At 36.2% G+C, this 20,394-nt stretch overlaps 1 protein-coding gene across 1 annotated transcript in view; it reads right to left on the reverse strand.

Annotated features, from left to right (window-relative positions):
* Positions 1 to 878: 878 nt before the first annotated feature.
* Positions 879 to 20,394, reverse strand: part of PCLO (piccolo presynaptic cytomatrix protein) — a 320,601-nt gene continuing 301,085 nt past the window's right edge. The window contains exons 24-26 of the mRNA XM_026052206.1: positions 6,747 to 6,881; positions 5,990 to 6,135; positions 879 to 2,302 (exon numbers count right to left, since the gene is read on the reverse strand). Of these exons, the coding sequence (XP_025907991.1) occupies positions 2,162 to 2,302; positions 5,990 to 6,135; positions 6,747 to 6,881 (422 nt within the window). The 3' untranslated portion in view covers positions 879 to 2,161. The remainder of the gene's footprint in view (positions 2,303 to 5,989; positions 6,136 to 6,746; positions 6,882 to 20,394) is intronic.

Consider the following 20,394-nt stretch of genomic DNA (forward strand, 5'->3'; position numbering starts at 1 on the left):
GATATAGCCTCATGGGGCTTTTTTGTTGTTATTTTGGTTGGGGATTTTTTCCTTGAAGTATTTATGCTCTCATATGAACACATACAACATCAAAACATGTAGGATGTCTACGATAACTCCAGAGGGCAATTTCCAATATACATGAGAGTTAGGGGTTACATATACTGCTGAAAGCATAATATTCAACACTAAAGCACACATCCTACTCTCACTGCCAGTGATGTTGTGGTTTTAACATAGCTAATAGGGTTTTGATAAGATTGCTCATAAGTTAAGCAGATTATCAACAACTTAATGTGAGTTTCTGTGGTGTAACATTAAAGTTTTCTGTGACTTTTTTCCCCTCGTATTCTTTTTCTGTCCTGTTATTTTAACTCTTTAAAAACAAATGAAACAATGAATGACATAAACATCACCAGTTTAGACGGCATAGCTTTTCAGGAGTTGGCCCATTTGTTTTGGTTTTTTGTTTGTTCGGTAAAGTATTCATTCAAAAAGAATATTATCAGTTGGTCTTGAACATCATGCAGAAGCGTGCTACATACAAACAAATTCAGAAAACATAAGAAGATTAGTTTAAAAAAAACTGATGAAGGTCATTATTGGAGAAGAAAAAATAAATAATTGAATTGTTTGATTATTTCTTCTTTAAATATGCAAAGGTCTTGAGGTAATATGTCCAGAGAAAACACTTTTTAACTGAAGCTGTGAAGTATCAAGTGACCTCTGAGTAACAAGGGCATTAGTACCATGTTGATTCTTGTTTTTTCTTTTCTTTTTTTTTTTTTTTTTAACAAATGCCTGCACTTTTAAGAATCAAAGGGAAAAAAAAGCTCTTCTTTCTTCTAAAGCCGTAAGAACTAAAATGCAACACTTACTCAAAAACACCCCACATGTTAGTTTCTGACCAAAACTAGCTAACTGCTTAGTTACAAACAGTTGAACTTTTTGAGACTTTCATTGTAGAAGTTCTGACCCAGTCTTAGGTGTTGCAAGTTACTTTCCAAATTAGCTGAGAAGCCACATTGTTGAGAGGATCGTACCCAGACATTCACCTGAGACAGTAAGAGGATTTTCTTAACTCTTTCTAATGCAACAACCTACCCCATTGACCATCTTATTGTCCCTTCCAGTTAGACGTCAAGTGTCGCTGATGTACATGTGCAGCCCTGCATGGCGCAGTGGCACAGTGGCTCTACTGCTCTGAAGTACCTAGCATACATTCTCAAGTTTATTGTCTTTGCACAGGTTCAGGATCACTGGAAAACAAAAGGATTAGTTGAAATAACTATATTAGTCCCAGTGCTTAAATCACTTCTGATTCCAAGCTTTCTTTAAACTGACAATTCAAAGGGTAGGTTGAGTTACAGCATAATTGACAAAACAACATTTTGTTTTCTTCCTTGTTTAGTGCAATTTATATCCTGTCCTTTCTTACTAAATTCACACCCCAAATTATAGACCATTAATATAGTTTCATTACATTCTAGGACAGTGATTTATATCCATTGTTAACACACACAAATGAAACATTTCTAATCTGTTTCTCCATAGCATATCATTTTTAAAGGAAAAAGAAGGAAAAATGATATAAAACAACACGACCACTTCTGCAAACAACTTGTGTTTTGTTTCAAGTGGCATAATCTCACTAAAGCGAATCATCAGAGACCCTAAGGTGCAGAGGAACACATTTTACACTTTTGATAAGTGGGATGTGGAAAGTCAGTCACCCTAGGTGTATTTGCATAAAGTGATCTCCTTCTGCTTGCGCAGGAAACCAGACTGCTCTTTTCATCACTCTACTTCCAGTCGCAGACAAACTCTGCATCAATACCTGCCTTCCAGGTACCAGCCTTCATCATTTCTTCCCAAGTTACTCTCTTGGCAGAGTCCAACAACACGGAGCCCACATATCAGTCTTCATTTCCAACAGCCTCACTTTAAGTTCGGGGCCCAGGTTTTCTTTCACTTTGCTGTCTTTTGCAGCAAAACAAGTGTACTAGCCCTCTTTTACATGTGCTATGTAGCACAGAGACTGCTCTTTTCTACTTTGTATTCTGAAAGACTAGCTAAACACAATGATATCAAACTAGAGTCTTGGAGTGATGCTGTTTATAGCAGACTCTGCAGGTTTTGTGCCCTAAGCAGACCACTTCGCTCAGTGTGTCTGTGTGGAGCTGACCAACAGTTTGTGCCAGTTTACTATTCTTTTCCTTAGATCCACTTTGTCAAGCCAGATATACGCTTCCCCAATCAGTGTCTTTTTCACAAACTTCCCTCCGTTGGAGACAAGCAGAATCTGGGAAAACAACAACAACAACAAATTACAACTATGCTAATTAACACACTGAATTTGCTGACAGACAAGTAAGATTCAGAAATGTTGAGCTCTCTTTTAGTGCAAGAAAAATTGTCTATAGCTTTTAATACAGGATCTTGCCAGGAGAAATGAAGCAGTGAAAATTGGATCTCCTCCCTTTTCTATTTATTATCATGGGATACAGTAACCAGAAAATGACAATCCTGGACTTCACTAGGCAATTTGTTCACCTACTGGTTGCCAAAGACAAACACAAGGTTAAGTTTAAACACAGAGTAAAGCTGTATGAAAAAAAAAAATGTATCTGTTATGTTCATGGGAGATGGAGAATAACTCAAAATAGATTTTGTGTGCCACAAGTCAATTCTTTCCTATGGAAACATTTATTTATTTATTTATTTAATTTTTTAAAGAGGTGGAGGAGAAATAGCACTTCACCAATAAAATTAATGGCAGATTTATAGTATTCACAGCCACTGAGGAGACCTCAGGCAATGAGCAAGGGAGATAACTGATTACAGCAAGAGGCAGTCACTTTCTGTGTGAACTGGCAGGGTCAATTCCTTGTTTGCCTTCAAAGGTTCAGGCTAACAAGGAAGAAAGATACACCTTGTCTGAGATGCTAGAGGGATCCATATTGTAAGAGGCATGTAGCAGAGCTAGAAGAAATAGAATTCCTAGTAAACACAATTTTTAACATTTCTGAACATTTTCCATTCTGGTGTTAAGCACAAAGCCAAAAAGAAAGCTTTCTAGTACAATGAGGTATAACAAACAAACAAAAAGTCCAAGCAGTTTCCTTGATGGCTTCTCAGTGGCCAGTCTTAATATCAATTGGCGAAACACATACATATCTCAAAACTTTGTAATCTACATGCCTGTCAGTCAAATGGCTCAAGTTCAGAGAATCTAATGAAGCAGCCCTGGGAACTTAGCATTTAGGGAGGCACATCTCACTTCACCCATCAGAAAATCACCCCTTGAGAGAGATAAGCAACCTATAGTGGCTTTCCAGGTTGCATGATCCAGTGTCTTGCATCAGTACGGAAGCTGCTAAGTCAACATCTGTGAAAAATATTCTATTTCTCTTACATATGAAATTATGTATTTCCAATTGCTGTGAGCCAACCAGCTAGGAAGCAAGTACAGCATAAAGAAGGTAAAGAATCCAGGAGCCTAACTCTTTGTGAGGTGTTCCAGATGGGTTGCCAAGGAACCAGGGAAATGAGGGAGGCTATTGAGCAACCTGGCAGGGACTAAGGCAAATGCCTGTCTTAAATCTGTCAAAATGTTTTATGTAGCATGTTTTGATTATGTCAAATCAACATTTTTAGGGATAGGAAGAATTTCTAACAGTAATTTTCTGTCAGTTCTGTCCTTGATCCTTCTTTCTACTTTCCTCAGCTGCGGCATGATTTTTCCATCTTCTCTCACCTCTTTGCATCTCAGTCTTGCTTCTTATCTGCTCCAAGCTTTAAATATGGTATTATTATCCTGCATCACTTAGTCTATTTCTAAGTTTGATATTTTATATACATATAATCACAATAGCCAGACCAGTTGGTCATAGCTCTCATCACCTTACAATAATCCACGGTCCCATTTCATAACTCTTGTGGTGTACACCCGTGCTGATTTTTAGAGTACAGAGCCTTGCCCTAATGGCTGCTTCTGGCTGTTTCTCATTTCTCTTTATAATGCACTTGGCGTGGCTACAGTGCATCCACTATTYCCTAGTCTCTTTATCCAACTAGCCCCACTAAGTGCTTCGCTTGAGTTCTTCTTATCTCTGATCATATTTTCTTCTTTAGGTCCCAGCTCCCTCTTTGTTCTGCACATTCTCATTTGATTTCCTTTCCCTCTCCAGGAGATCTCTTTTGGTGATGTCCCTAAGTGCTCATCACTCTCCAAATCAATCAATCAACTTCATGCTTTATATGCTACATCCTATAGCTCTGCAGTAGGATCTCATAGGCTGATAGGTAGGAGGAGCACATAAAAACAGGAATACTGAGCCAGACCAAAGATATGTCCAGATCAGCATTTTCTTTTAGGTGATCAGGCACAGTGCATATGGCAGAGGATAAGAACAGAACAGTAATACTTTTACAAGTACTATTGAATTACTGATTCACAAAGAGCATTGAATAGTCTATGAGATACTTTTCCCATGAATCTGTGCAATCACTTTTATAATTTTCTCCATCAAAACATCTCATAGTACCATATGACAATAAATTTTTTAGCTCAAATTCCGAGTTTTATGAAGAAATGAAATCCTTTGTTTGTTTTAAATTTTCTGATTGCTAGTGCTTAAGACATTCTATGCCTTATATTCAAAGAGACAGCGCAGGTGAATTTGCATGCAGCTTATAGAAAGGATGCTGAAAAGCAAAGACAGCACCTCTTCTCTGCAGTCTGCTGCACTAGGGCACCTCACAACATTCGAGAGAAAATCTGTGTCAGGCCAGATATTCCTATGACTATCTTCCTGATTTCCATTACTCTTTAATAATTTGCTCTTGAAAAGTCAGGGCTCTGTGGGGTCCTCCTTACTGGCCTGCTAAGCTCCTCTTCAAAAGTTTGAAGAGATTTCCTGGAAGTAAAAGTTTCACAGAAATTTTAGTCCTTGAACTTTGGCATGACCAAACCAGATTTTCCAACATAATATAATGTCTTGAATAAATCTGAATTCAGTCTATTTAATTAATAAGGCTGCTAGGATATTTTCATGCAGGGAAGAAAATATCTATTTTTTTGGCCTCATGTTGAAACTATAGTCATCAAACCTAGTTGGCTTTTTTAAATCAGTCATCCAGACTTAATGTTACATTAAAAAAGAGTTTTATCTTTGGATTAGCATGCAGGTATCCCAGGAATTGTCTTCTCTATTTCCTGCATGTAGAGAAAGCCTGAATAACTGGCTTAGCCTTAGTCATGTATAAATACATGAGGGCAAGTGAGGTAACTCTTACCATTCAAAAGAAGCATATCTGATCAAATGATCAGATTTGTCTGAGCAACTAAAACATGAGAGGGACAGTTCCTAAATCAGTTCTACACCTCATTCAATGCACTCAAGACTGGAAATATTATACTGATGCATACAGAGAATATTTGACCTGGCATCATCTGTGGTTGTGCAATGCCTGAGAGTATGACTATTGTGTCTAGTTTTAGGCATCATGATTTTATAAGCTGAGGAACTGGAGAGAATGACAGAACTATTATCATTTAGAGAATAGGACATTGTCTACTTAGCCTATAAAAATAAAAGAGAGAAAGAGAAGCAATAACAATTTGTTCTTTTCTTTTTCTTTAATAATGAGAATGGTGGCGAATTGTGTTTTGGGGAATAGTTAAGGATAAGTTAGATGAGTTAAAATGTGAAATATTCAAGTAAATTGTTAAACTTTCTGAATATGCAGGCAGGTATTTTTGGAATGCATGTAGAATATTTTTTCTACGGAGAATTTTAAAAGCATAAAAGAAGTTGTAGGGCTGGCYTATATATACTGCCTCTTTGTTGAATGATGGATTAAACAATCTTTTCCAGTCTATTCCAGCCCTATATTTCTATTATTGTACATTTATGTTATTAAYTTCATAATTTTCTACATACATACAAAACATACAAAACTAGTTTTTAATAAGATGCAAAATTACCTGAAGAGAATGCCCAGCAGGACTCAAACTAAATCTAAATGTTTCATTGAATGAAGGCTCTCGGTCATGCCTGCAAACTCTGGTTTTCTTCTTAATTACTCGCTTTTGGGTTGAGATATTGACAACGTACAGCTTTACATACAGGTCTGGAGAAGAACAGTTCAAAAATTCAGAATTTCMGAAGTTCAAAAATACAGAAGCTTTTAAATAATCATTGATGATAATGATTTCAGTAGATGACTATGGAACATAACAGACTATGGAACAGACATTTCTGTTCCCTAAGCACTGAGTAAAAATAGAATGACTCCACTAGAAGTGGGAGTGTTACTTTGTGTTTATAATATTAAAAGTATACATTTTGATGTATCTATGTATTTCTATCTACCTATGAAAATTCTATCACTAACATTTTTTTAACTTTAAAAATTCATTTTTTCACCAATACATATTTTCACCATATATGTATTCATATATGTATTCATCATAGTAACCATGACTTTTTATTAAAGTTAAGAAATTTTAAACAATTAGAAAGTAGATTAAAAAGGGATTAACTGTTGACAGGAAATTTACTTCTAGAAAATGTGTTTACTGTCACTAAAGTTGTTTATGTGAGCAAAAAAGAAAAAGAATAGTGCAAAAGGAACTATATAGAATATGTCAGTCTGGTTAAGAAATAAATTATTTTCCATTTTAATGACATTTTTAAACATCTTCAGATACATCACATTTAAGGCTGGTTTCTGTGTCATACCTGGGAGATGGTCTGGAGATTTAAATTTGTATGTGATATTTCTGCACTGAAGGATTTCTACTATCAGTTGTTCTCCATCTGTCTTCATTTCTTTCTTTAATGCAATCTTGATTTCACCCATTACCTGTGTTTTACCTGTAAAAGCAGAAAAAAAAACCCTCATCAATGTAAAAGAAGCTGTAATTTATCTGTCTATATTTTAAAGAAGGAAAGTTTCTCATTTGTTCTTTTGTCTGTGTGYGTTCCTGTGTTAGCTTATGATTTTTAATCAGAGATATAAGAATAATGTATTGCTTGGGTAAACAAACTGGGCAAATATATGCAGTATGTATGCCTATAACTATGTCATATGCTTTAGATTGCATTTGCTTCAGAGGGATTTTGCTCACCAYAATACAAATTTCAGTAGAAGTCATTACAAGCCACTAAAAAGTCATTGCRGTGGTTACTGTCATTACAGTGGTACACTGTCGTTACAGAAGTCATTACAATGGTCACTGCAATTCACCTCTTCAGAAAGCTTTGCTACAAGTAAGGTTACTGCAAGAAGTTTGCATAAAAATAAAAGGAAAACATTCAACAGGGTGTAAAAAAGGAGGTTTCCGTAGATGTAATTGTTCTGAAAGACGATGAGTTGACTTCTGTGGAGTTAGCATTTCATTTAATCTTCTTATTTATATGGAGCAATATCATTCACATAATTTAAAAGAAAGTTCTAACAGTGCCCTTTAAATGTACAGGTTAGTTCTTTCCTTATGGGCGCAGAAATACGCATAATTCCCACAATGTATGGATTTCTCCGTAATTCATTCTGGAGATGAGGAGAGGCCACAGAATGAAATGTAGGCAAAGCTGCCTCTCCTTTCCACTTCATGTGCTCCCAGAAGAATATCCTGAAGTCTGTCACATCCAGAGTCATATCCAGTCCATTATAACATCACTTCAGAACAGAGACAGCACTTCCGTATCTATTATCTTAATACAGTATTCCATACCTATTATCTTGATAGGGTAAAATATTATTTATTTAGGACATAAGTTAAAATAAAAAAAAGTTAATCACTTAAGAGCCCTTGGTACCTAGTGCCAGGAATCTGGTGCTTGAATGCATTAACGGGAAATTCTGGAAGCTGATGCTAACATTTCATAAAGAGTATCACAGCTCTGCAGAAAGTAAACAATTATGTTACAGCTGCAGATCTCCCCTCTGAAAGAGTAGGAAGTTACCAAGCGTCATTTAGAGATTACTTGCATGTACCACAAATGCCTACTCAGATTTGAGTAATTCCTCCCTAAAGAAGCCAGCTGTTGTTTCGCAGATGTCTATGAGCAGTCATACAGTCTATTGTTTTTCCTACTTAAAATATTTTTATTTGGATAATGAAGAAAAATCTGATTACAAATAGTCACAGCAAATAGTCACAGCTACAACATGGCATCACAACCCTTCTCACAAAATGAGGCTGAAATCTGCCTCATTTACTGTAAATAACAAATTTTCATTTAGGATTATGCAGGGTCAGCATTTCAGCTATCATTTCTATAGCTGGACAGGACCTGCTAGGAGACTGGTGATTCTGCCATTGCATTTAATCATAAGGAAGCTCTTCATGTAGGTCTGAATATGCACTGTCCACATCTTGAGATGGCAGCAGAAAGATTTCCTTGATAGGACCAAAGAGAAGGACTGGCCAGCAGAGTCTTTTTTATTTATTAATCTCTTTCCTCGGTGTGTCAGCAGCTTTTAAACATATCGTTAAAATGTCCATGTTCAGGGAAGCACTGAAGCTGAGTGCCCACTAGYTGTAGCTTGGTTAAACAGCAGATGCAGAACTACTGTACATGGATACAGGAGAATGCCATTTCTGCTCTGTGTATAAACTGCCAAAGATACTGATGAAGGCACCACACACCTGAAAGGTGTTGCATACATCTAGCTTTTTGATGAATATTGTTGTCTGCACTCACTACAGTGATTATTTATGAAGAAAACTCAGCCTACGCAGAAGTTGTAACACAAATCTAATGCTAGTTTCAGGAAATCTTTAACTACAGTCTTTTCTGGAAAATATGTCTGGCTTATGCTTGATGTGTTCCTAACCTAAAAACAACACTAGGCAGGTAGGATGCTACCTGTGATTCTGCAGGTTAGAGCAAGGGGAAATGTTTACAGTAATTATAATATGTTTGAAAACTCCAGCAGCCCTTCCCAGTGCCTAGAAATTTTCCATAGACCATTCAGTATCCCCAGATAATCTTTACAACAAACAACCCTGCCACACTTTTTAAGCCTCCTGGGGGAAACAACGATCTCCAGCTGAGAGCACATGAACCATGGTAGCTCTCTTGTGCTTCCATGCTAATTTTCACTTCTCCCACAGCATGCGATGAAAAAGCCTTAGCACCAGCCTTATGAAAAATGTCATTGAAACAAAAAACACTATATAAAGATAGCAAAATCTAAAGAATCAGAAGAGATTTTTCATCCTTCCAATCCCCTGGCTTTTTCCCTTCTTTTTCATGTACCTTCATCACTCTCACATTTGCTTTTACGGATTATAATAATAGGTAAAATCTGTATTAGTTAATGGAGTGAATTCTTTCCATTTAAATATGCTTAAAAAGGGAAAAACTGATGAGGTATCGATATAGAACAGCTGGGCTGTTCATGCTGTTCACAGCTGGATGAGATGAATGCATCTTGGATAATGACATGGCAGAAATTAAGTTGCTCAGGGTATCATGGGATCGAAAGATCCCAAAGATTGCATGTGTGGGGAGAAGATAAAACACAGTGCACAGTTTAGAGAACACCAGTCTTAACTGATGTGGGAGCAGAAGCGATCGCAGGTGTTCTAGTACACATAGGATGATGATCAGCAAATGCTAAAATGCAATTCAAAAAAAAAAAAACAGTGAAAGAACTTTTACATATTTAACACACCTTTCTGAAACACTGGAAAACCATTTGTAATTCAAATATTACTGTTTACCTCAAGAAAGATGAATTCAAGATGGAACAGGTGCAAACAAAGCTACCAGGATTATCACAGTGGCAAAGAACCGTATAGGAAGACACTAAGAAAATATTACCTGATAGTTTAGTCTAGCAAACAAGGACCAGGGAGATATATAATTGCTTTACASAGACAGAGGGTGGAGTAAATACTGCAAGTGAGAAAAACATTTAAGCTGATTTTATCTGATGTTTCACATTTCACACAGACATTTACTCATGTGCTGCAAGAAGGCCACAGGCATGCACTGCAGCACTGTGCTACCAGTAACCAACATATTCTTCAAAATTTGTAGTTATGATTAAATATTTTGATGTTTTTACATGAAAGTACATTTCAGCTTAGGGGACCATGTTTTTCAAAAATCCATTGGTAATTAAAAGATAATGGTTAATTAACTAAAATGCTGCAAGGTATTTTGAAACATTAATGGAGTTCAACTTCCTACGGTAATAGCAACATAAACTGTTCTTCTTTTAGAAGTATCCCACTCCATACTGCAAAAGATTAATTAATTCTGCTATTAGTGTGAAATGACTGTTGCAGTAAATGACGCAAGTTTCATCTGCACTGTTTTTGACCACCACTCTTTAAAGTTATCTTGAAATAGTAAATGAAGTTTCATCTTCCGAGGAYTGATGACTATGGAGTGTACTTGCAATTCTTTTTGATCCAATATATGTTGTCAATCAAAATTATCCCAGATAACAGCATACAGTTGTCTACTCTTGGTCTGTGTTATCAAGGCCAGTTCAGCAACACATTTAAATGGTGARTGCAGGACTCTCTGCTCTGCTGCTTTGAACAAGACTCCTCTAGAGCAGACTGGACACATCCACAYCACTTTTGCCATTGGCAGTGTGATCTCTCACCATCCATCTTGTTCTCTGCTGGCTTAGAAACAGAAATGCTTACTTCTTGTTTCTGTTTTTGTGTAAAGTTCCGAGAGAATGAGTGTAACCTGGAGGAGATCACATGTGGACTGGATGATGCTGCCCTGGAGAATGGTGCCCAAGACTGTTGGAGAGTCTTGGCAGTGCAAGATGTGCCAAGCTGGTGCTGGCAGTCWGACAGAGTCAGACTTGTCATCGCTTCCTCCATAATTTTTTGTGATGAACAGACTGTCTCCGGAACCTATGTTTAATCTCAGAATGAACAAATTGGTTTGTGCCAAAAGAAGCCTGAAATCTAACATGATTCGGTATGGAAATCAAGGAATCCAATCAAATGAAACAAGCAGATAATTTATTTGACAGTGCAACCCTGCCAAAAGAATGCTAACTGTGAGACTGCATCATACATCTCTGTATATATTTTCTTATAGAGAAAGTTTGGAAATAAGAAATCTCCAGAGGATTTTATATTTCCAGTGGATTCTGGAAACAGGCATTTATCCTCGTTTGGATCAGTGCTCCCCTCTGGAAAAATAAAGTGAATCAATTCTGTCTAACAATTTATCTTAAAAGCATTTCTAAGTATGATGTGAAGTACTGCGGTGTCTGAATCTCTTACATTTATAATTCTGAAAGATTAAGTAATAAACCTCATATTTTCCATAATCTTTCAGAGTAAGATGAAGAGATGAGTACTGATTAGCATACAGCCATCATAACCATATGATCTGAAATAAAGTCTTTTGTTAGAGCTAATTTCATTTCCTTAGGTCTTTATCTGTTTTTTCATACCCTGAGAGATTAAATTAATGAACCTCTGGGAACTGTGCACTGCGAGAACACTGGCATTTCTTTGCTTTATTCTACCAAAGTTTGTCTCTAGGTATCTAGTGACCTGGATAGGATGCAGTTATAGTTATCTCTAATATTGTATATTGAGACATCTTATCTTCCAGAACTGAGCAATTCAAATGCTCTTTATACAGCTATATTGCTTAAATTAACAAYATCTTGAGTTCAGCTATATTGAGATATGTTTGTAACATTTAGTTTGTAGAAACATGTCATAACAATTAAGGAATCCAAGGTGGGTTATTGCAAACTTGATTGGAAGAAAGAAATTTTACAGATTTAAAATACGGGAGATGTCTAAGTCAAACCCAGATATATGTTTTTCTCCCCACATCTCTGTCCCTCCAGTGACTTTGTTTGCTATTAAACACTTAATGTCTGTGCCATTTCCTGAGATGAAGATCATAACAAAATACTTAATGTTCTTAAAAAGAATTGTTTGGACTTATTAACTAGAATTGGGTTTACTATAATCATGTAGGCCTATAGTGTGTTATCCCCAGTCCGGTGAGAATATACAGATACTGGCTGATGAGAACCTGTGCCATGATTATGTTCCCTTCTACTATAATCATACAGTTGTAATCTTCTGCGTGCCAAAGAGTATTGTTGCAGCAAGAGTGATGTTTCAGCTCAATTCCTTTAACGGTGTTTGGAGAACCAGAGCATCTTCCCCAGTTTACAGCAGAAAACTGTGCTTCAGCAGAACGAGACAGCATCATCTTATTGCAATAAATAATTTAGTATTACTGCAAATACTATCCATTTATTATTTACATTTCATTATGGGGCATTAGCAACTCCAGCTGAAGTTAAGTCAGAATGGTGCTCACTGACAAAAATGTCAAGAGTCCAATATACCAGACAACTCATCCCTCTAGTCTTTGTTTAGGCAAAGACTCCTCTCCTTTCTTTATTTCTTTTTTTTTTTTTTTTTTTTTTAATATTATTATTATTTCTTTTAACATCACACCAGTTATTTGCAGTAATGGTTGTTTGTTCATAATATCTTTCTTCCTCTTACAGGGACAGAGCTGCTGTCCCTGTAAGAGGAGCTGAATCCAGAGCTGCTGGAATGCTGTTGCAAAAATAAAGACGGATGAGCTTTATAAAGAACACCTGAAACATGCACAGCCTCTGACCTTTCCTGTCCTTTTGAGACCTTCCCATTCCCTTCTAGGTTTTGTCTTTTGTTACCTTTCTCCTAAGTATTTCTTTCTCCCTCAGAAATGCCACAATTTTCTCTGTAGGTTGGTTTCATCTTTGCATTCCCTGCTAAGAACAATCAGACATCTAATACAGCCTTAACCACTACTTCCTCTTGCTCAGAGTACCTTAAATAGATGTCATAGGGTTTGTCGACATTGGACTGCCTCAATAAATGTACTCACCAGAGCCTTGGACGTGACTGAGACATGCAGGTTCCTGAATCTCCTGCAACTGGATAGAGGAGTATCTGGGCATGGGACACTATCAGCAGGTCACTGAACAAACTGGCTCRTCTCTGAAGAGGGATTAAAACTAGGGAGGATCCCTGGTATGTGTTCAGAATCTTTCATCACGTGTTTACACACATGCATGAAGAGCTTAGATGTTTTTATATATTCTTCCCTCCCATATCTGATGTATCTAGGACTCCTGTCATGCTCATCCACAAGGAGATAAATGGTCTCTGTTTAGCTTCTAACAACTGGATTCTCTGTGGGATCCCAGGATGCTCTGCATTAATATGTTCTCCCTTATATGTTCTCCCTACATCTCCTTGCCCTAGAGACTTGAGCTGCAATAAGCAGACAGTGTAATGAGACGAGCAAAGAAGATTAAGTTTTTCCATTAATACCTCCCCATTTGCCCTAATGTATGCACCAGCATGTGATGGTATGTAAGAGGAGGCAGAGATACAGCTCTTCTTCTCTCCCAGCAAACCCAGTTTACAGATTTGTGGGCAGTGTGAATGGCTGGCGAGCTTTTAGGCTCAGGAGTGTGAGCAAGCTCCAGCTGCCAGTTTTATATTATGAGCCATAAAGCTAGCAGACATTCACACTGCCCACAAAGCAGTGAATACATTAGTGCAAAAATTTTGCCCGTGTGCCCAAAATGCTTGAGTGAAGCTAAAGTAGGATTAAACAAGGCAAATTTGAAAGAAACTGTCTTCAAGTCCCTCTCTTCAGAAAAAAAGCCCTAAACTCTTGTGCAAAATACCTTTTGAAAATGGACAAAATCTTTTGCCTGTTGAGATGTGGAGGTCTGATGTCTTTCCTAAAAAATTATGAATCTCTTTTTCATGTATTGGTTACTTCCCACATGCCTCCATTTGCTTGATTTGCTTGATTTGCTTGATTTGCTTCTTTGTTTGTTTGTTTGTTTGTTTGTTTGTTAGGAAGGAAGGAAGGAAGGAAGGATGGAAGGAAAGAAGGAAGGAAGGAAGGAAGGAAGACATTGATCTGAGGCTTTGTGTAGAATAGCTCTTGATTTGCAATAATGTGTTTTTTAAAATGTTGGGAAGATAGTAATGATATTTTGGAGATGCTCAAATATGAACAAAATGAACACAAGCATATATCAATTCTCTGTTATTTTAAAGGTCTTCTTTTCTGCAAAGCAGGATCTTAAAGTGTAGTGGCTGTAGGATAATGAGGCAAAAGTTCAGAAGAGAAGGATCAGAGAAATTTTCTTTAGTGTCAGAAACTGCCCAAGTCAGTTACTGAAAGGACAATAAAAGAGATGAGAGATTTGCCTGGAAACCTTGAACCATAAAGAGTCTAGAAGACATCTTGGAGATTATGAAAGAAAATAATGWCAACAGCTGTAAGTGGCATATTCAAAAATTTAGGAGATCAGAGGTGACTTCAGACTATTTTTTAATGCTGAAATGACTAAAGAATATCTGCATTTGATGGAAGGCAAGGAGAGGGAGGATAAGATGTGGGATGCAAGAAGTCAATAGAGCTATAGATCTAATTCCCATATGCTGGTTGCCTCTGTTTATTTACAGATTTCATTTTTTTGTGGGAGGGATCCCTTAGGTACTAAGCTCAATTATTGTGCCAGTGTCAATAGTGCCTGCTATTCCATCAAACATCTGGAACTCTCAAAAATTTAGAATAATTTATCTATGACATGATTTGCCTTGTAAAAAGTCAGATGTCTCACCCATCTAGAAGGATCCACCATAGAATCCCTCTATAGTCAATAGACATAGTCAATAGAAAGTGCTATAATGTTTYGTTTAAATTAAAATTTATCTTAAGATGGATAAAGGCTTCTGGAAGTGCCTTCCTTTTTTAAAGATTTTTATTTATTTTTATTTTTAGGTACCTACAGATGAGGGGCTAGATGACTAGCTTTCATTCAGGAATCCAATTTGTAGACAGTGGAAATAAGCTTGGAAGAATCCCGATATACAGCTGTATCATTTCCTATAACTTCAATGAAAAAAGCTAAGTTATGGCAGGTATTATTCTTGCTGCTTTACTTGAACTTTAAGGATAGGTACAGCCCTGATCTGAGGGGGGGACCTATGAAGCCCTGTGTCTTAGAAGGCAAAACCCTTTAAGGCTTCTTTGCTCCTTTCTTCCTTAGCCTATGCTAAGAATCAGTGCCTGAGCCTAAATATACATTCCCAGGCTTCTTTTCACATTTTTAGCATGTTACATAAGGAGATGTATCAGACACTGCAGACTGAGCTGCATAAAAGACAGTTTGCCACAGCATCTCTGAAATCTCTGATGATGAAAGGCACATTTTTTTCCTAGAACTGGACAGGCAGAAATATATACAAAGAAAGTTTTTAATGTTATACATAGAGAGCTATCCTCACCTTGAGTAGTATAATGCATTTTAAGTGTATTCTACTACTGCTTTACCAAGGAGAAAATGTATTGCTAAAATGATAGGAAATCTGCAAATTACAATTARAAATCTATATTTAGCATACTTTCAGTACAGTAAAGTATTTTGCACAATACTACAATTTTTTTTTTTGTGTAATATGGAACAAATATTCTGTAAAAGTTAGACAAGTGAGCCTGCAAACTCTTATTCCATTCCATTATGAGACTGCAAATTGTTTTTTATTCTATACAAATATAGGGATGATTTTTGCTATATTTTGCATAGGTTCTCATTTAATTTATGACAAATCCTAAGCTATTTTGCTCTCCTCCAAAAAATACATTTWAAAAAAAGTCCTTTTTAAGGCTTGCTATGAAAGTTTGAGAGTTTGACAATAAAATTTGGAATGTCAAAGTCTTTCCTGATCCACCTTTTGCTTTTTCTGCCAAAATAATAAGAGAAGTTTATACTTTCTCAATATGTATATGAGGACATCCATGTAGCTTATATTACGGTATGATGCAAGCACAAGCACTTTTAGATCAATGAAATTACTTAAGTTATATTTGAATTATAAGGAATGGTAGCAAAAGACAGTAGAAAATGAGGAAGTGTGCCAAGAGATACAGGAGAGCATCAGATRGTTATAAATAGAATTGAAAAATACTAGGTAACACATTGTCAGAAGGTAAAAATAAGTGACTAAGTAGTGTTTAAATATTACTTTTTTGTGTGAATCTGAAGAGAAAATAAACCTTTGAACAAAATATTTTGTACCTGAAATGTAAACAAAAAACCTACAACTTAAATTCAAATACATATAATGATTGGTAAGTATAATAAGAACAATATAATTGCTAAGAAAAACAGCTAAAAGTGAGAGAAATGAAATCAAATAACCTGAGGATTGCTTTTTGAAAAGTAGTTGTTCTGCTAGGAATTGTCACCTATTGTCCATTTGGGGAGMAAAGTGAGATGAAAATAAAGCTTATTTGCATAATTTCTGCCAAATCTTCAGTTAAGGCAAGGGCAAAAAGCAGTCATAGGACATTTAAATGCAAATCACAAAACATGTTATGTTACAAAAAACAGCTAGGCGCTTCCCCATCTGCTTTGGCAGATAGCTACATATGTGGAGATTTTTCATTCCCTCTGTCTCTTGGAGGTATGATTTAATGAAAAAAAAATCTAAAATGTAGATGCATAAAATCAGGTGCAAAACTTTAAAGAACATAGGTTGCTAGCAAGATACCTAGACAAACAGCTCTGGCTTCAAAAATATTGACTTCAGAGAAAGCTGTTACCTACACATCTAATAGAGCCCTATCTTTCTTAAGGATGCTAAAGAAAATTTTAGAAATGGGAATGAATCTTAAAACAATGCCTATATGCATTAACTCTGACTTCAAAGTTAAAAAGAAATACAATATTTGGATGTTTTCTCTCTGATGTAAAGCTGTGCTTTACACTGGAGAATTTACATTCCCTACATTGTGGAGAAATATACACAGTGAATGATTATTGGTATATGAATTGCACGTGGCATGTTTTCATTCCAGTTAGTCTGGACAATGACTCACTGCTTTTTACTGCACATTTACAGCACAGAACCTGCCTTGTTAAGGCAGTAGAACAGGCTGTTTCATTTCACAGCTTGCTCAAGTCATTTATAGCCCATAAAAAATTACTTAACACATGGTGGCATATGTAACTATAAACCTTTCTTTGAGAAGGAGGTGGAAGATGGCATTTGTATACACAAATATATCCACACACAAACTCAAGCTAACGCAATATGTTAACACTCTTTTGTGTTATAAACCTAGTAGGCACACAATCATTGTAACTTACTGAGACAGAAGATGAACATTTTTGTTGAGAACCTGCCTGTTCATTTCCTCACATCAAGATTCCCAGATCCCCCCTCTGATTTATACTGCAGTTCTTAAGCTCTTCAGGGAAATGTGCCTAAAGTCTTGCTCATACCTCCTCGGAGCGACACACTTGCGTGCACAGTCGTGTGCACTGCACAGGCTGGTGAACCAGAGCAGAGCTTCTGCACTCACTGCTCATGTGGAGGACAGGTAATGCTATTATATTAATAGATTTTTCTTTTGCCTATTTGCATCACCTGGTTTAGTGGTAGCAACCTATTTTTGAGATACTATTTGTTCACTATTAAATAAAAAATATTACTGAAATAATTGTTGCTAATAAGACTGTTAAAATTAAGACTGTGAGACAATGTCAATTTAGTATGTTAGTAAAAGCAGTGATAAATCCAGCATAGCACTTTGTAAAAGATACACTGAAGAAAGCTCCATCTTTCTTGCAGAACCACTGGAATACTTTGTGGCTAGTTATAGAGAACCTATGAAATTTGAGCTTTAAGATGAATACTTATAATTACTCTTGGGATTCAGATACTTACATAATCTGGTCAATGGAGGAATGAGGGATGCTCTTTTCCATAAAAATTAGGAAAAAAAAAAAGGAAAATCTATTAATCCAGATCTTGCTTAGAGAGGATGGGCAGAAATATTATGCAAAGTATTCCACAGTATTACACAGAATTCACTGCCCTGCAGATTTTAGAGGATTTATTTCTGGACATAATGAGTGGAGATGCTTTCTGAACTTGTTACCAGCTTGTAGAAAATTTAATTTTAATTTGACCTCCTGCTGAGACTACTCTGTTAACCTTTTTTATTGCTATTTGTTTTTAAGTTTGTAACTTTCTGTCTTAAATCTTCTTGTTCAAAGTATATGTTTTGCACTGAAATACATAATTTACATTTTACCAGTCAGTTGGCAGTTTTCAATGTCATTATTCTTCATTTGTAAAATGCAGAGTTCTTTCAATGACTATACAGACATCCTGGTCTTTCATTGCACTATTGAACTGACGTGGGTGACTAAAGTCCGCAGAGGTATATTTGAATAAAATGACATAATTTAAAAATGTACAGCAGAAGAAATAGTACAGGGACAGTGCTTAATTAAATTAAATGCACTCATTGTCCTTTGTGATGAACACTAAAATGAGGAAAAGAACAAACCAAAAAAAAAAAAAAAAAGGAAAAATCTGACACCCTTTTTATAATGTTTACAAGCTGTTAAGAAACTTATTGAAGTAAATGGAATTTTACATCACACGAAAAGGAAATAATGAAACTTAAAAGCAATATGACTTCAGGATTTTTCAGGTGAGAAAGTCATGAGACAGATTGCTGGAAACCTCACATCTCAGATGTGGAGTCTTCCATCAAGTGGTGCCACTCAGAACACATGTCCTCGATATCCTGTTCAGGCAGCTGGGAGTTTGTCCCAGGTAAGGGATCCTGAAGCTTTGGTTGGCTGGCCTTCATTTAGATTTGACAGCAATCATATCTGCACTTAGGAAATTTTTCTGATGGAAATTTCTCAAGATTATGTTCTCTAGAAAAGCTGATTCAGAAAACATGCACACACCTGTCTTTCAGTATGACTATGAGAAATTGCCTTAAGTCTTCCAAAGTCACTGAAGCAAACACTGTGTATTTGTGTGTGCATATATATATTTATGTACCACATTAAAAATCTTCTTCTGCTCCTGGGTAGTATATATTCAGTAACACCTGCAAAATAATTAACYGAGTCCTTTAAATAATGAATACAAATGAGTAATTCATAGTGAGATAATGCTGCTACAACTCCTGCAGATTTTTTTTTTTTTTTTTTGGCAACAGTATTTAAAGAGCAATAAAATTCTTTCTCTGGCTCCTGTCACAATGTAGGGAGACTTCTTCGAGAGTTTAAGCGTCTAAAAGTTTCAGTGAAACTAGCATTTATAACTTTCGTTGAAAATTTCTGAGATTTAGTATTATTCTTTTCTAAGTGAATGACTAGCAAAAAGTCTTGCTCACAATCTATCTYTGCCAACAGAAGCTGTACCTATAGAAGTTGAAAAGCAGGCTGTTCTGAGTCCTCAGAAACTGAAAGTAAACAAATTACTTACATAACATGGAAAGACAAGGACAGCAGAGCATGTATTCTGATGGATTTGAAATTTGCTCGGGAAACATCCCATGCTATATGACAGAAGCTCAAATAAAAACATAAATAACAGGAGTGCAGGTTTACACCTCAGACTGTAGAAAAATGCCTTGCCCCTAACAGCCACCATAAAAAAGATTCTTGCATAATCTAAAGAATATTTAAAATCTCCTTAGTGCTGCCTTTTTATCATCCCTGAGGTGACTTATCTACCAATTAACAGCTTGAAATTGGCTCAAAACTCACAGAATTTCATCATCCATTTGAGTATTGCTAGTGCAAAATRACTTAACTAAGTAGTGTCCAGGCTATCGTTACGATCCCAAATGAAATTCTCAGAATTACTCGACCAAATCTTTTGAAGAATAGCCTTATGCAATGTATTATGTGAGASTCAGCTTTCATTAGCAGAAGTAAGAGCTGCTATGTGGCAGGTTGTGGCTTAAATGTGATTTGTGAGCAACCTGGTGCACAGTAAACTGTTTCTGTATCCAGGAGGGAAAATACTCTATGTAATTGTAATTACTTACAGCATTACCAATTTTTCTGACCTCACTTGGTACAGAAACAATATTATCAACATATTTTGGCATTGTAGACAGTCTAAAAAATAAATTCTGCTGCTTAATGGGTATGCGGACTATTAAATTGTTGAAGACAGTGAGAAAAATGTATAGGGATCTGAAGACTTGTCACCAGTTCCCACAGTGTTTTGAGATATTTAGTGACTTGAAAGTACATCCAATGAGTTCCCACCAAAAGCAATTAACCACCTTAATCTTTGAGAATGAAAGCACAAAAAGCAAAGTAGAAATATTATTTAAATGTATAAATATTGATACATAGCTACAGACTAGCTCAGAAACAGTAACGATCAATGGCACTAAAAATCATTTCAGATTGATGTGCCTTCTCTTTTGCTGCCTGTGGAAAGATATAATTTTTTCCTAATTAAGAGGCTATGAACCAAGGTTTTAAGTAGTTACTAATATCTGGGGTTTTAAATTTGAAACACTT

The sequence above is a fragment of the Nothoprocta perdicaria genome, unplaced genomic scaffold (genome assembly GCF_003342845.1).
Source record: "Nothoprocta perdicaria isolate Ctin4 unplaced genomic scaffold, notPer1 scaffold_85, whole genome shotgun sequence".
Lineage (NCBI taxonomy): Eukaryota > Metazoa > Chordata > Aves > Tinamiformes > Tinamidae > Nothoprocta > Nothoprocta perdicaria.